This window comes from Schistosoma haematobium, chromosome 2 (genome assembly GCF_000699445.3).
Source record: "Schistosoma haematobium chromosome 2, whole genome shotgun sequence".
NCBI classification, from domain to species: domain Eukaryota; kingdom Metazoa; phylum Platyhelminthes; class Trematoda; order Strigeidida; family Schistosomatidae; genus Schistosoma; species Schistosoma haematobium.
In genome coordinates, this window is record NC_067197.1 from 35,510,241 (window position 1) to 35,524,543 (window position 14,303).

The 14,303-nt window shown below is 31.3% G+C and overlaps 1 protein-coding gene across 2 annotated transcripts in view; it reads left to right on the top strand.

Annotated features, from left to right (window-relative positions):
• Positions 1 to 648: 648 nt before the first annotated feature.
• Positions 649 to 14,303, top strand: part of ANKEF1_1 (Ankyrin repeat and EF-hand domain-containing protein 1) — a gene marked incomplete at both ends in the record, with an annotated part of 32,368 nt that continues 18,713 nt past the window's right edge. The window contains 7 exons of one of the 2 annotated variants that reach the window (XM_051215057.1): positions 649 to 727; positions 4,360 to 4,618; positions 4,652 to 4,802; positions 4,837 to 5,033; positions 7,052 to 7,243; positions 10,421 to 10,499; positions 11,182 to 11,844. In XM_051215057.1, coding sequence (XP_051068237.1) covers positions 4,424 to 4,618; positions 4,652 to 4,802; positions 4,837 to 5,033; positions 7,052 to 7,243; positions 10,421 to 10,499; positions 11,182 to 11,844 — 1,477 coding nt within the window. Of the gene's footprint in view, positions 728 to 4,359; positions 4,619 to 4,651; positions 4,803 to 4,836; positions 5,034 to 7,051; positions 7,244 to 10,420; positions 10,500 to 11,181; positions 11,845 to 14,303 lie in introns of those variants that run through there. The other variant, XM_012942862.3, reaches the window with a different exon arrangement.

The following is a 14,303-nucleotide window of genomic DNA, read 5'->3' on the forward strand; positions in this document are numbered from 1 at the left end:
CATCGTTTTTCTTGCAGGCCAAAGCCAATAGGCCCATAGCCTCCTGAATTAGTACCTTTTTATCCGTACAGCAGAACATACAAAGCCAATGCGAGTTAGGCTTCGAGCATCTTTTCTAAGCCGTAGGACTTAGTCGTGTACACATTTTGTGGTGCCACTTTTTACAATCGTCACACTGCATTCCCTCCTCAACGGGGAACAAACAATTTGGTTGCACACATTTTTGAGTCTTACCAAACATTGTAATTTGATTTAAAAGGTTTAAAAACACAAAATTATCACAATGTGAACACAAGTATTAGTCAAGGAGTAAAAAAAGGTACTCAGGACAAGATTTAGCAAAAAATTTCAAACTTTAACCAAGTACTTTTAGATAAAGTAGACCAAGGATGCTTTTTAGTGCAATAAATACCCAAGGCAAGTATAATCACAACAAGTACAAAAATCACTGCCCTTTTTGAAACGAGCGCGTATATATTCACAGCATAAAAATTATTTGGTGGAGTCCATATTTACTATAGACGTTTGTAGAAGATATATGACATTTACATCCCAATAATTATCTTAAGAATGACTTTTTGTCCACTATTTGTGAAAGTAACTAAGGTTTAAATTTTTTTAATGTTTGTTTTAATCTATCACATGGCATATGTTTTCATGATAATTAGTGGTACGATTTTAATTTTGATACTTTTTGACCTGAACCTTACTTTCCATATTCGTCTTGGTATTTAATGCGCTTTAATCATCTTTATTATTTTCGTCTATATCGTCGTACGTATGAAATCTACATCTGTACAATGATGATTGCTTAATAATAAGATAAACATTATTAGATTATATTCCTTTGGAATATAAATATTCAGTTTGAAATATATCAAAAAGCTTCTAATATTAGTTATCTACTGACTACAAATAATTTTCAATTTAATATAAGAGATGGTTTGCGTGTGAATTCTCAATCGTAATGTTATTTTAAATTTGTAGCTATTTGTTGACTGCAATGGAAAATACTTAACTATCTGATTTTATTTACAGAACTTCGACTGACTTTTTTATGCTCTTTTGATATAATTCGTCTTGTTCTAAATTTGCTGCAATGATATGTATTTCAAGCAATTTTATACTAAAAGATAACCATGAAAACAAGCGGAGAAGGATTGAAGCATATTTCTCATTATAATTGACTTGAATTATATATAACAAGTAAATAGGGAACCAATATTTGGGCATAGGTAGGTATTAAAATACAGATATGGGGGAATACATGCTCTAGGATGCGTCGGATAGTGTTAACAATTTAATGTGTGAGTGTGACCACAATGTGGTCGAAGATATTAACGAGAACCAATTTTTGGTGGTTGGAAACGTAACTATTAATAATCTATGGTTTTATTGTTTTGAAATAGATGAGCAAACAATTTCATATTTTGCAAGCTCACACTTAATCTAATATATTAGTTTTGGAGCTCATTTTTGAGCGGAATGTTCAACAACACCGCCAGGGTTGATCCTGTGGCTTGTTTTATCGTCAGCGCAAAAAAACGTAATGACTTCTAAGGCAGTAGTGTGCTAAAGTTTACTGATATGTATCATACACCTTAATACTGCTTTTTTGAATAATAAGTATAGATCTATTTTCATCAATCTAGAATAGACGGCATCTAATGAATTAGAATTCATGCTAAAAATATTTCTTCTTGTTTATTTAAAACCAACGTTTATGCAAAATTTAAGACATTATAATCAATCGAATGCATTTTATATTGGTTGCTTGGGTCCTTTTATTGATGGCTAAGGACTGCAATTTATCAGTATATACGTCTGGCGAGCCCCAAGTAGGACGAAACGCGTGTTCTGGATTTCACTGTTGGCCAAAATCCATCTCTGCCTATAGGAAGTTGTTAAGCTAAATTATTTAAAAAGTTAAAATATTGATGACTGCACTTACTATGGTTGAACAGTACAACATTGGTTTTTTAACTGCTCCAATAATTCAAAAAAATTTTCTAAATTTAAGACAAACAGTGAATAACAGAACTTAACGTTATAGTAAGTTTAAAGCATTGCACAACAGAGTTTATAAAATATGCCATAACTTTAAATAATATAAATATTATAGATCGTCAATGTACGTAATATGTGTGGATAGTCTTAATCTACTTAGAATAGACGTGAAAGGTGTGACCTACTAGGTTGCACCAAGGTTATACCTCGCAATCAATACCTTACATGGATTCCCCTTTTGTAGTATCTATGTACTGTGTCTACTTTTATGACTGCATAAAATAAACATGACGAATGCAGAACTGTATTAATAAGAGGAGACCAGAGACAGAGAGTGAAAACACTTTCACTAGGGTCAACTGATGATGTGCAAAAGATTAATTTGCGTTAGTTACCCTTGTTGTTGACGATATTTGATAAACTGTCCTACGTTCAGTTATCCATTATGTAGCCTAGAAATATTCAGTTTGTTGAGTGATTTGGTCACGGGTTGGCGACCTTTCCCTCACCCTACAACGGTTTTTACTCACTAAAACGCGTGTTTCATGGAGTAACGAAATGTCTTAAGGATTAAAAACATGTGCTTTTAATTCTGTTACGTATACTTAGAAATTAACACACATGGTAGACACTTTTGATAAACTTGAAGTATATCCGGTCAGAAAGTAAATTTGAGTTGGTAAGTTGGTTTTACGAATCTGATTAGTACTTAGTTTATACTTGACACGTGTCTGCAAAAACTTTGCAGTCTACTGGCTTGATGGATTCTCAAGAAATCCCTTGAAATATTAGTCAACAGAAAGGTTTAAAAGCTATTATATAATAATACGGTCTAGCGGTCTATGTATTTAAGTGGTGCTATCTATTTCTCAGTGGACTACAAATGGTGTGTTATTTACGATACTAATGAATTTAAAAACGGTGATTGTACGTATCTGCTATGCTTTTTATACTATTTAATAAGAGTTGTAATAATTTCATACTTTCATTTCAAAGATATGTCATGCACAGTAATTGTGTCTACGCTGGGGCTGAAAATTCATTCCTTAGACAAGTTAATAGAATTTTTAATAAGGACGCCGGATAGCAATGCATGACAATCTGGTATTAAAAGTTTACTTAAGTATCGTAACACAGATTCATATCGTAAGAACATAATATAAGTAATTATTAAATGTTTTATGCGTGGTCAAAACTCTCGGATGCGCCAAAAGCATAATTAAGTAGCCACAAATGAACCAGACCTTCAGAACAGGATTAGGCTATATATGCACATGAGGGTATTTTTAGATTTAAAATTAAGAGCGTGATAACGTGTTAACAAATTATCATTTTATTCAGACACCACAGATTCTTAACAACCTTGAATTATTTCACCTTTGACGAAATCTGATAACTAGTAAATGTTTATGCACATGACTAAAAGAGTCAAGTACAATTTAAAGTTGTTATTCTATTAGAAGTTCAGTCGGCGATGAGTAACATGTTTCTCACATCATTTTACACACCATCTTTAGCTTCGACGAAAATATATGATATGTTTTTGAAATGAAATACAGAGGCAAATTTAATGGCTGTTTGAAACTGTTTTGTCAGTTACGAGGTGTTCTTCATATTAAAAATAAGGAACATTTACGTGAAATATTTCAGAACACATGCAATCCTATAACTTTGAATATTTTGACTGCATTTATGTTAGGATACAGAACTCTTAGTATCTTGAAAAATAAAAATCAGTAATTCTAAATGCCAATGTACAAAAATCCTGTTTTTTTCGTACAAGTAGTAATTAATCTATATTTTTATAAAGCAAACGTTTGCTAAACTGATTCTCACTTTGCTTTATGAGAGTAAGTATATTGTGACATCTAAAAATCTTAGTCCAGTTAATAAAATTATTCCACAAACTTCCTATTACGTATTTTATACAAATATAGAACTTTACGCCTGTAAAATTTGTAGTTGCATTTAAGGCAACTAAAGCTCAAGTATGTGCAATCTGGAATATTGGTAAACGTAACTTTAATAATTATTTAAATATAACTCTTGGATGATAAATAAACTGTCAAATGACAAACTGACTCTGGAATAGTCATGAAAACACAGGAACTGATAAACACATCAAACAAGAAGTAAAACAAACCTTTGCATCTCTGACTACTCTCAAATTAACTTGTACGTACGGAAGGCTTAAATAACAGATAACCTTTATCTGTCTATCTTACATATTTCTCTAAGTCAGGTCATGCTCATTTGTGTACTTCAAGTTTATCATAATTGTTCCTTGTAAAATAACAGTTTATTTTTCTCATTTTGGTTTTTGACTTTTTTGATGTTTTGAATTTTTACTAGTAAATATTTTTAAATAACATTTTTGGGAGCTTCATTACAAATAATTAACTGAGCGTTACGTCATATGCCAATAGCCAATTCTCGATTAGAACGTTTACAGATAAGGAAGCTTCTTCAGTGTGTAAATAATAAAGACGTCGACCAAATAAAGAAGTTGACTGAACATGGGGTGCCGAATCTTATCAATTATAATGATCCAGATAATGGTGCAACGGCTGTAATTTCAGCCGTCAAGTCGGATGACATTTACACAATTGAAGTAATAAAGTAAACCTTGTAAATGACGTTTTAGTTTCTTCTTTTGAATGGCGCATGCATAGACATAGTAGATTTTGATGGTAAAACTGCCCTAATGACGGCAGCTGAACTTGGAAACGTGAATATCTTACAGAAATTGCTTGACAAAGGTGCCAACAGGAATGCAATTGATTTCAATGAAAGAAGTAATTTCAACTTGTTTATGGTTATTGCTTTTAGCCGCATTATTCTATTGTATTTCACCAACCGATGAGCATTTGAAATGCTTAGGCCTATTACTAGACAAAAGTATGCTCATTAATAAACAGGACCTTGATGGACAAACAGCATTGCACATTGCATGTAAAAGATCTATTGAAAATGAGAAGTTCATTCTTGAATTACTGAACCATGGCGCTAATCCAAACATTTATTCGGTATGTTATTCGTGTAACTCGCCACTTATTTATTTCCGTACAATGGACATGTTATACTGAATTGTCTCGAGTTAGTTTTTTTTATACTATTCAAGATGAAGCCCGATATTCCGGAAATGAATCCCTCTCCTCAGATTTAAATAACTATAATGGTTTCATTTCTTTGTTTTCTGCGCACGGTCACATCCAAAGGCAAAAGCTTCTGTCTAAATATTCGACTTGATCCACTTCAAAATTCTCAGTAAAACTATATGCTTATAAAATGATTAAAAAATCGTAAGCTTCATTTGATGAATTATTGTTTCAATAGACCAGAATATTCTAAGCATCAGAAGAAATCCAACACAGAGAAAATTCTGTGAAGTGATCAGAACGTCTTGAGAAAGTAGCACTGAGAAGTGCCAGAACTCACTAAAAAACGTTTTATAGAAAAAATTAAGAACGGGCTCACTGCGATAATCCTTGTGCTGCTCTTATATCTAATGCTTAAAACGGCTGAATTTTTAAATTTCTGTGTTCTTAGAGGATAACTAATGACTTAATTGATTGAAGGAAAAATCAGCAAAACATTTTATAGATTGATGAAATGCCTGTATCAATCAGAGTTTGGGTTTGTTGTGACCTATTTCCAGCTTTATTATTGAGATACGTCAAGGTAAACTGTACTTCATGTCATTATGTGATAGAATTACTCAATAGTTCATGGTTTGTACTTTCTAAGAGATCTCACATATACATAGTTCAGATCATCATAAGCTGAATTTATTGGGTGTTACTAGGCTGATTATGTAAAATTACTATCACTTTCACCAAATGGGAGCTTATTATGTGGATTAGCCAGGTTTTAGCGATAAAATATTAGTGTACATAACTGTCGCCATTGGAAAACAATTGACATTTTGAATTTTCTATTAGCTGTAATCCTTTAAAATTGGGACTTGTTTTTATACTGGTGAGGTGTTTAGCTTAAGCTAATTTTCACTACAAAAATGTGTTAAAATACAGGATTGTTAGTCTTTAGGTGTACCAGTATAGCTTTTATCCTGAATTTTAGCTTATTAATTAAACAGTTAGTCGTTTTGGTATAAGTATAAAGGTCCTGGGTTCAATTCTTGGATGCAGAGTCGTGAATACACACTGTTGTTTAGTCTGTCCTAGGATGAAACGGTCATCTAGTGCTTCCGGGTTTTCAGCGGTTATCTAACTTAGGTTGCTTTGTGATTTCAATGATATTATTATCATTACTATACCCTATAACAACTTTTCATAATTATTATTCAATTGCTGTTATGACCTTTAGGTTTTTTGTTTTCTCTCCATATCTGTTAAGTGGACAATTATCTCTCATCTTTCTTAACCGTAAATTGATTTCATCTTCACAATTTTTTTCTATATATTTAACACCTCGAATAACCTTATTATATATTCTCTTTCTATTCTTCTACAGACTCATATATTTATCAAACAGCCATAAATACGAATGTACAACTTGAGCAAATAATTTCATAGAAAGCAAAGCAAATTCTCATACCCAAATTCTCTTTATTTTTATTCAAGTTAGCTTACCTTAGTTCGTATATGCTTTATATTTCGGAATATAGCAGTAGTTTAACATAATCTTTTGCTTAACTGATGAAATGTATGTTACAAGTGATCAAATTTTCGAACTGAATCTCATGCAGAGTCATAAGTAAATAATTCTGAGAAATAAAAGATACATCCTGTGCTTCGCAGTTTTTTTTCTAAGACATTTCCTAGCCCTTGTCGATCTACGATGTAATGTTTCTTCAAGTGAAAAGAATCTTGACAAACAGTCTAATAAATCTTGTTTATATTTTTTCCTAATTTTCCAACCGAACGCATAATAACCTATTTATGTTTACTATGTAATCTCTACCATAAACTTTGTAGGAGGAAATCTTTTTAGCTTAATTGGAAGTCTATTACTTTATACTAAAAAGGGGAATCTCAATAATTCACGCCATATTATTTCTGTATTTATTTACATTATACTTTAGAAAAATGGCAAAACTTCATTTTTAGAAGCATGTGGAACAGGTAGTAGCACCTCAGTTACAGCAGCATTACGTGCGGGAGCAGATCTAAATTCTTGTGACAAAGAAAAACAAAGTAGCGCTCATGAAGCTGCTAAAAATGGTCATTTAAAGGTGTTATTTGTACTTTCTGCATTTGGATTCGACTTCAATGTTGTAAGTGAAATTCAATTACGAACTGCTGTAAAGCGAACAATTCATTAGTTTTTTTTTGAAAGTCCATAAGTCAAACAAATATCTGGTGAGTCGGACAGTGTACTATTAGTGTTATTCCCAGGATGACTTACATCTTTGAAATCGATTGATTCTCAGTTAATATCGTAAAAGAGCGATCAGTATAACGGACAAGCATGGCACGTTGAACAAGGATGTCTTAAAGAGTACACTCAATCAATTTTTTCTTCATTTAGCGGGCTTATGCTGCATAATAGAAAGTAATTTTCATGCAAGGATTTCAATTCAATATCTAACCTTCACCGTATTTGCGTTTTTTAAAATTCTGGATATCAGACTTTGTAGTGTACATGTCCATAGTAGGCAGCTGCACATACATTCATCCGACTGTTAACATCAACAGATAGTGTTGTAATGAGGCATATCGTCAGCCTTTAAATATAACTTCATTCATTTTAATTCAATCGTTTTCTCAAAAATCACATACATCAGAAAATCAAGTCACAAGTGTGAATAAGCTATTTATTTGATGACTTAATTTGTTCTGTATCTTTACTATAAAATCTGCAAGGTTAGACTGGTTAAAACTAATTATGAAGGAACATTTTCACTAAAGGTTAATCTCTTTTGAAAATTTCTTTGTTAGCCTCTATTAATTCAAAGTAACAGCCCTTCGTACTATAAATTTCATAGTTACTAATATAACTCATATCTGCTGATAACTGAACAAAGACAGACTTTTAAACATACATTTTACTAAATTGTCAAAGAAACAAATGTTTAACTGTTTTCTGTTGGTTACGGAAAACAGTTCAATTTTATGACTTCTTATATGATGAACCAGAAATGATTGAAGAGCTTTTAAAAAATCTCGTATAATTTTAAGCATATTAGAAATCAAATTCAGAATATTATGGTTTTACAATGAGTATGTTACGTTTAGACAACCATGTTTAAATCCAATGATCTATAATTCTACATAGAATTATTCAAAATCATTGATAATATTTATCTTTGAAAAGATTAAAAATCATCTGACAAACCATAGGAACATAATGATAATGGATCAATTGTTTCATCATATTGTACAGTTCATCAAGACTGTTTATCAGATCTGATTAGATCAACATAAAATATAAACAAATAAAACTGATCTCTAGTATTTACCATAATTATGCTTTATTTATTTTGTTAACATTGGTTTCTTTCGGTTGGTTTTTTTTCTTTTAAAAGACTTAAAATTTCTTACTTATGCCTATCTGTGTACTTTCCGTTTACTAATTAAGTAATCTTACTGATAAAATAATCATTCACCACATGAAATGAGATCATTTAAAGAAAAAAACATTATTCGTTTGCAGTAGTTTTACTGGTAGTTGTACCGTATATCAATCTGCCGGGGAAGTCGTACTCATTGCCTTCTCATGCCGGGGGTGTTGTTTACGAAATTCAGAGGATAAAAATCGAATGTCCGGCGCTTTAACCGGGTTGGTGGACATGGAGAGTCCATCTAGGGGAGTTGGGAAACCCTGATTCCAAACCAATGGTGCACATGGGCTCCAGTATCCTGAAGGAAAAAATGGCGTATGAACCGATCGTTGGTCACCGGCTACCATGAGACTGCATCTCCTTACGTTGCTCCACTGCCTTGCGGATCAGACTTTCAAGTCGAAGGATCCGGGTGTGGCCGCCTAAGAAAACCACCTGCTTCGGTTTGGGCACCCGGGCAGTATCACAGCCCTCATACATGTCGAATGAGATTTGTGTGGCGCATATGTATTTGGTGCTTCCTTGTACCAATATCCAAGTGTTAAAATAAATAAATAAATAAACTATGTATATAGTCAGATTAGGTAACTATATGCTGCTAAATGATGATCTCTATATTAGTTAACTGTTTAAGTTCACTACTAATCACAAATTCATTTATTCCATAGAAAATTTATACTAAAAATGTTCATATATTGTGAATTAGAACAATTTATATAAGCGAATAATATTGTTTTTAATTTTATTCTCATCATTGATTTATAAACTGCCTTGATTAGTTGTTGTATATTAGAAGATTTGATTCAAAACAATATGATTCACTTATATTTCATTGTTCTATTTCTAAGTAACTGAATTGTAACATGATCAAAAATAGTTTATCTACGAGTGATTGAGAGTTATTTTAAAAACAGCTTATACAGTAGTAGTTAATTTTACAATATTTAAACTAAAGTTATGCGTATAAACGAATAACCTAAATTATGCTCAGCATCAATCATTAAGCAAGTAAATTGGCAATCTTAGTGGACATTTTTGATGTTTGCATCAATATAGGTTGTCAGTAATGTTCGAAGCCTAATGTAGTCTACGCGGTACTCATGGTTCTCACTGAACTTCTTGGTCTATAAAGAAGAGCATATTTTATTCGATTCGTTTTCATAATAAAGAGCTTTTAATATCTCTTGAGTTTTCTTAAACTTTCTCTCAACTTCCATTAGGAATTTGATAGTTAGTTACAGTTTCATCGGTTTATCAATCTCTATCATCGACAATAGCTGAAATGACGTCATCTGTTTCTAAAACCTAATCATTATGTGGTTCGGAAATTAATTCTAATCTGCTATTGACTAGTACCTGAATAAACATAAACTACCATAATCGGACTGATTCAAAACACTGAACATCTAATTATGATAGGATTAGTCGTTTGTTTATTTGCGCACAACTGAAAACCCTGATAACTTAGTATGTTAATTGAATAGATTATGTGCATGTTAAATGAATAATATCAAGATAGATATATACCTTCTGTGTCCCAGTTTTCATGATCTTATATTTTACTAAATTTCACAGATATGGTACCATATTTATATCAAGTTATTTGTATTTTAGAAGTTGAGAATTCTCATTGTATAATAACATTAGTTTCAACAAAACATTCATTTTGAATGTTATTACATATTAAGTATGATTAATTAGCATTTTCAGTAGTACTGGTACTCCTCCTCCTCCGCCTCCTCCTTCTCCTCCTCCTCCTCCTCCTACTACTACTACTAATAATAATAATAATAATAGTAATGATAATAATAATAATAATATCAGTTTAATCATTTTTGTACAATGAGCACTGATTCAATAGTCATTTCACTTTAATATAATTTTAAATAGCTTGATAACGATGGAAATAATCCATTACATATGGCTGCTAAAGTCAATGAAATGTGTTGTAAATTTCTTGGACAAAGAGGTGAATTGACAATATTTCTGATTTTTATTTTATTTTAGTTTAATGTAATAAGTATATGATAATATTATTGCTTTAAATACCTTAAGAAAACAGCGTAGAAAACTATAGGGTCGTTTAACCAATTTACAGTTTAACGATACTATAGATTTAAAATAAAACTTAAGGACGGAACGGCCATCCAGTGCTTCCAGGTTTTTCATGGTGATCTAGCTTCAATGAACTCACGATCTCAACTATTGAAATTCCTCTAATATCCACAAAAACCCCTTCTGATATTAATAATTAATAATTAAGTTTATAGTAAAATGTTGGATTCAACGATCCACCAGTTAATCATATTTAAACTGAAACAATAATGAACATAAATGATTTTCTGAACTTAGACTACAAATAGTCTATCAAATAAATGAATAGTAATCGATGTGAAATAGAGGTGACTGAATTAACTGTTGTTCATAGCCATCTGAGTTGAAAATCTCATTAAAATGATCTAAATATTAATATAAAGAAGATAAATTCCATAAGAGAACTGGGAACTAGTAGATACATAATTTTGACTAATTAAGTGAACGAGATAATAATCAAAACGGTCTGACTTTATGGAAGAGTTGCATAATGCTTGAATACTACACATTCACTGTTTTCAGTTATTACATGACTGTTTTCAATTAATTTTTCAAAGGTTGTGATGCAAAAGTAAAAAATACAAATGGAAAATTACCTCGAAACATTGCTATTGATGAAGGTAAAAAATTGTGTGCCAAAGAACTACGTAAACTAGAACGTGTAACCAGTAAAACATTAAAAAATGCAGAATTCTGGGCCATTAGACTATACGATTGGTCAATTGTATTTGCAAATGATTTAAGAGAACGTTTCATTGAAATTAGTCAGCGATTATCAAGTGCTTTAGAAGAACAAAAAGAAGAAAATTCAAGTGTTTCAAGAGAGTTAGACAGTAGAAATGATTTTCAAGTTAGTGAACAAAGTTTAATCACAGCAGTGCATGCTTCTGATCAACAAGAATCAGATAAATTAAGCACGAAAACCAGTTCCGGTAAAAAGAGAAAACGATCGAAAAAACGTAGTACAAGCCGTTCCAGATCTAGAAAAGCATCAAACACAAGAATTCCTATGGAAGATTTCACATCAGTAATTAGTTCGTTAGATGGACCAATTAATGAGATAATTAGTAAAAAATTACTTACTTTACATGAGAAAAATGCAGATGGTTGTATTGATTGGGAAGAGTTTCTGACTGGAAAAAAATATTTGAATAAAAATTACTTAGTATCGGCCTTTGAGAAGAAGAAAGGTAAAAAGAAAAAAAGAAAAGGTGGTAAAGGTAATTTGGAATCAAAGTCGGTTTTTTTTCCTTCCTTAATATAATTCCTTTTTTTTTTCAAGTATAGCAAGCCATCAGCATCTCATTAATTGGATGCTTTTTTACTGTATCGATGTTAGATTGTAACGCCATCTTGGTTTACTATACAATAGATCGGGACTGAACCCTACTTTCCTACTTTGGTTTACGTAACAAAATAATATCACAAGTTCTCACAAAAAGATTGTTACTCAAAGTGAGATACATCTATACGTACCTGGTAAATATGTAATAAATTTTGTTTCCTGCTATTCTTTTAATGCATCCGGTTTATGTCATTTCATTCATTCTTTTCTTTATTTAAGTCATATTTCACGTATTTGCCTCGGGTTTATTTCTCAGACGTATTTTCTTTACCTCATGTCGTTTATTGTGTTGGATCACTATAATTTAAGCTGTAACGAGTTGAACCATTACAAAATGGTACCGCATTATACATTTTTTTGTAATTTATTGATGCTTGAAGTCAACCATACATGTAAACTCTGAAGACAGACTAAGATCAACCTTGTTTTCATGCATTACGTAATTTAAAACCTGAAATTCTATTATCTGCAAGAATACAATCTGGCATCAACTTTATAAGTTAATATGTTTTTCCATTATTTACAATGAAGACTGTATTGATCAGGCTCTTTTCAGGGTATGAAGTTCTTTAACGGATAACTTGAAATTATTCCATTTAATTGTTTGTCAATTCAAAATGCAGTATTAACAACATGGAAATACAAACTTATACAATTAATAATACATGAGGTTTGCTGTGATTCAGAAGCCTTTAGAACTTTGGCTTATGAATACCGAGTTCGAGTATTGTTGTAAACATTGGAATGGATCAAAAAGTTTTCGATCAAATCTATGATTAGTGGGGTCCACTTATGTTGAGAGTATGACAATTACCTACTGATGATATTAGATATATCTTACACTTAATTACGAATTATTACTCGTTATATTTAATCTCAATTAAATTAATCAATACTCTGGTTCTTTCATAAATTTCAATTGACATATAGATAATCCTCATCATTTTCTTCATTCATGTTAGGAAAGAATAAATGAGGTTTATTTCGAAAGTATAATTCTTTGTAAATAAATCTGTTTGACGGATTCTTTGATCATTACTTCCATGTCAGCTAGTTAGATTTAATGGTTTGTTTAAGTTTACTTGTGATGAGATAGATTTTAGACAAGTAAGGCCATTGTTGGTAATTAATAGTAATCTCCATAACGCCACACTAATATTTAGATTTGTTGATAAAACCAACTGATATGACTTTCGCTTAACTTTCAAATGTCTGAAGAAAAAATTTATTTGTCATATGTGATATACTTACAGTAGTCAAAATAATCCAAATGCTGAGAATATGAGACAGGTGACCTATCTCTGGAAACTAAGCATGTTACTTACTTTTAACCTGTATCATAAACACTTGACATATCATCCGAATTGATACTTATATGTTTAGTAGGCCCAATGTATTATTTATTTACGTATCTAAGTGATATTAAAAAGATTATTTCAATCATAATGTAGCGAACAAGAACACCCGTAGGGTCAATCAAAAGCGTTTTAGTAAAACATTATAGAATTTCTTGGTAAAATCTGAGATCCATACAGTAAATACTTCATTTACAAAACATCCATCAATTGTTTCAGGTTTCATTATCCCTTCGTTTCTATACCATTCTCTTTCTTTTCTTGTTCTCTTCTCTTTGATTTTCTCAACTTTCTACCACTAGGCATTCCACTTTCAAATGGTGATGCATACTACTTATATCTGTCGACATCAATAGCACGCACTACAATAAAACTTTAACAGCTTTCTCTTAAAACTTTACTAACTTCATTGTCAAATACAATTCAATATTGCCATGAAGATTGTAGGTTTGATAAATAATTTAGACATTTTTAAGTCCACTCATGCACTATTCATTTTTAGTTTGCACTGAATTTGAATTTTCTATTGTACAAACTTCATAATTTTGCACTATTTCATTCCCAGAGTCTATTGGTCATTTTTAGAGCACTAATTACCTTAGATATTCAAAATATACAATTCAAGTATATATATTATTGGAAGTAATTGATAAATGGCAAACACTTAGCACTTAAACGTAACTATAATACGTTAACGCATTCTCAGTAATGATCAATATTGTTCACTGAATAAAAGCAAACATCAGTATAGGGATTTGTGGAGATCGTTGTATTTTAACATTTGAATGCACACTGTTAAAGAGTCCCATACTAGAACGAGACAACCATCCAGTTTTTCCAGGTTTTCAATGATTGTCTAGCTTAGATCGACTCATGAATTTAACTGTTAAAAAGTCAAATACATTTAGTGCGATAATACTGAGTTAGGTATTTAATATCAATTCAAACAATCATTTGAAATAGACTACAAAATAAGATG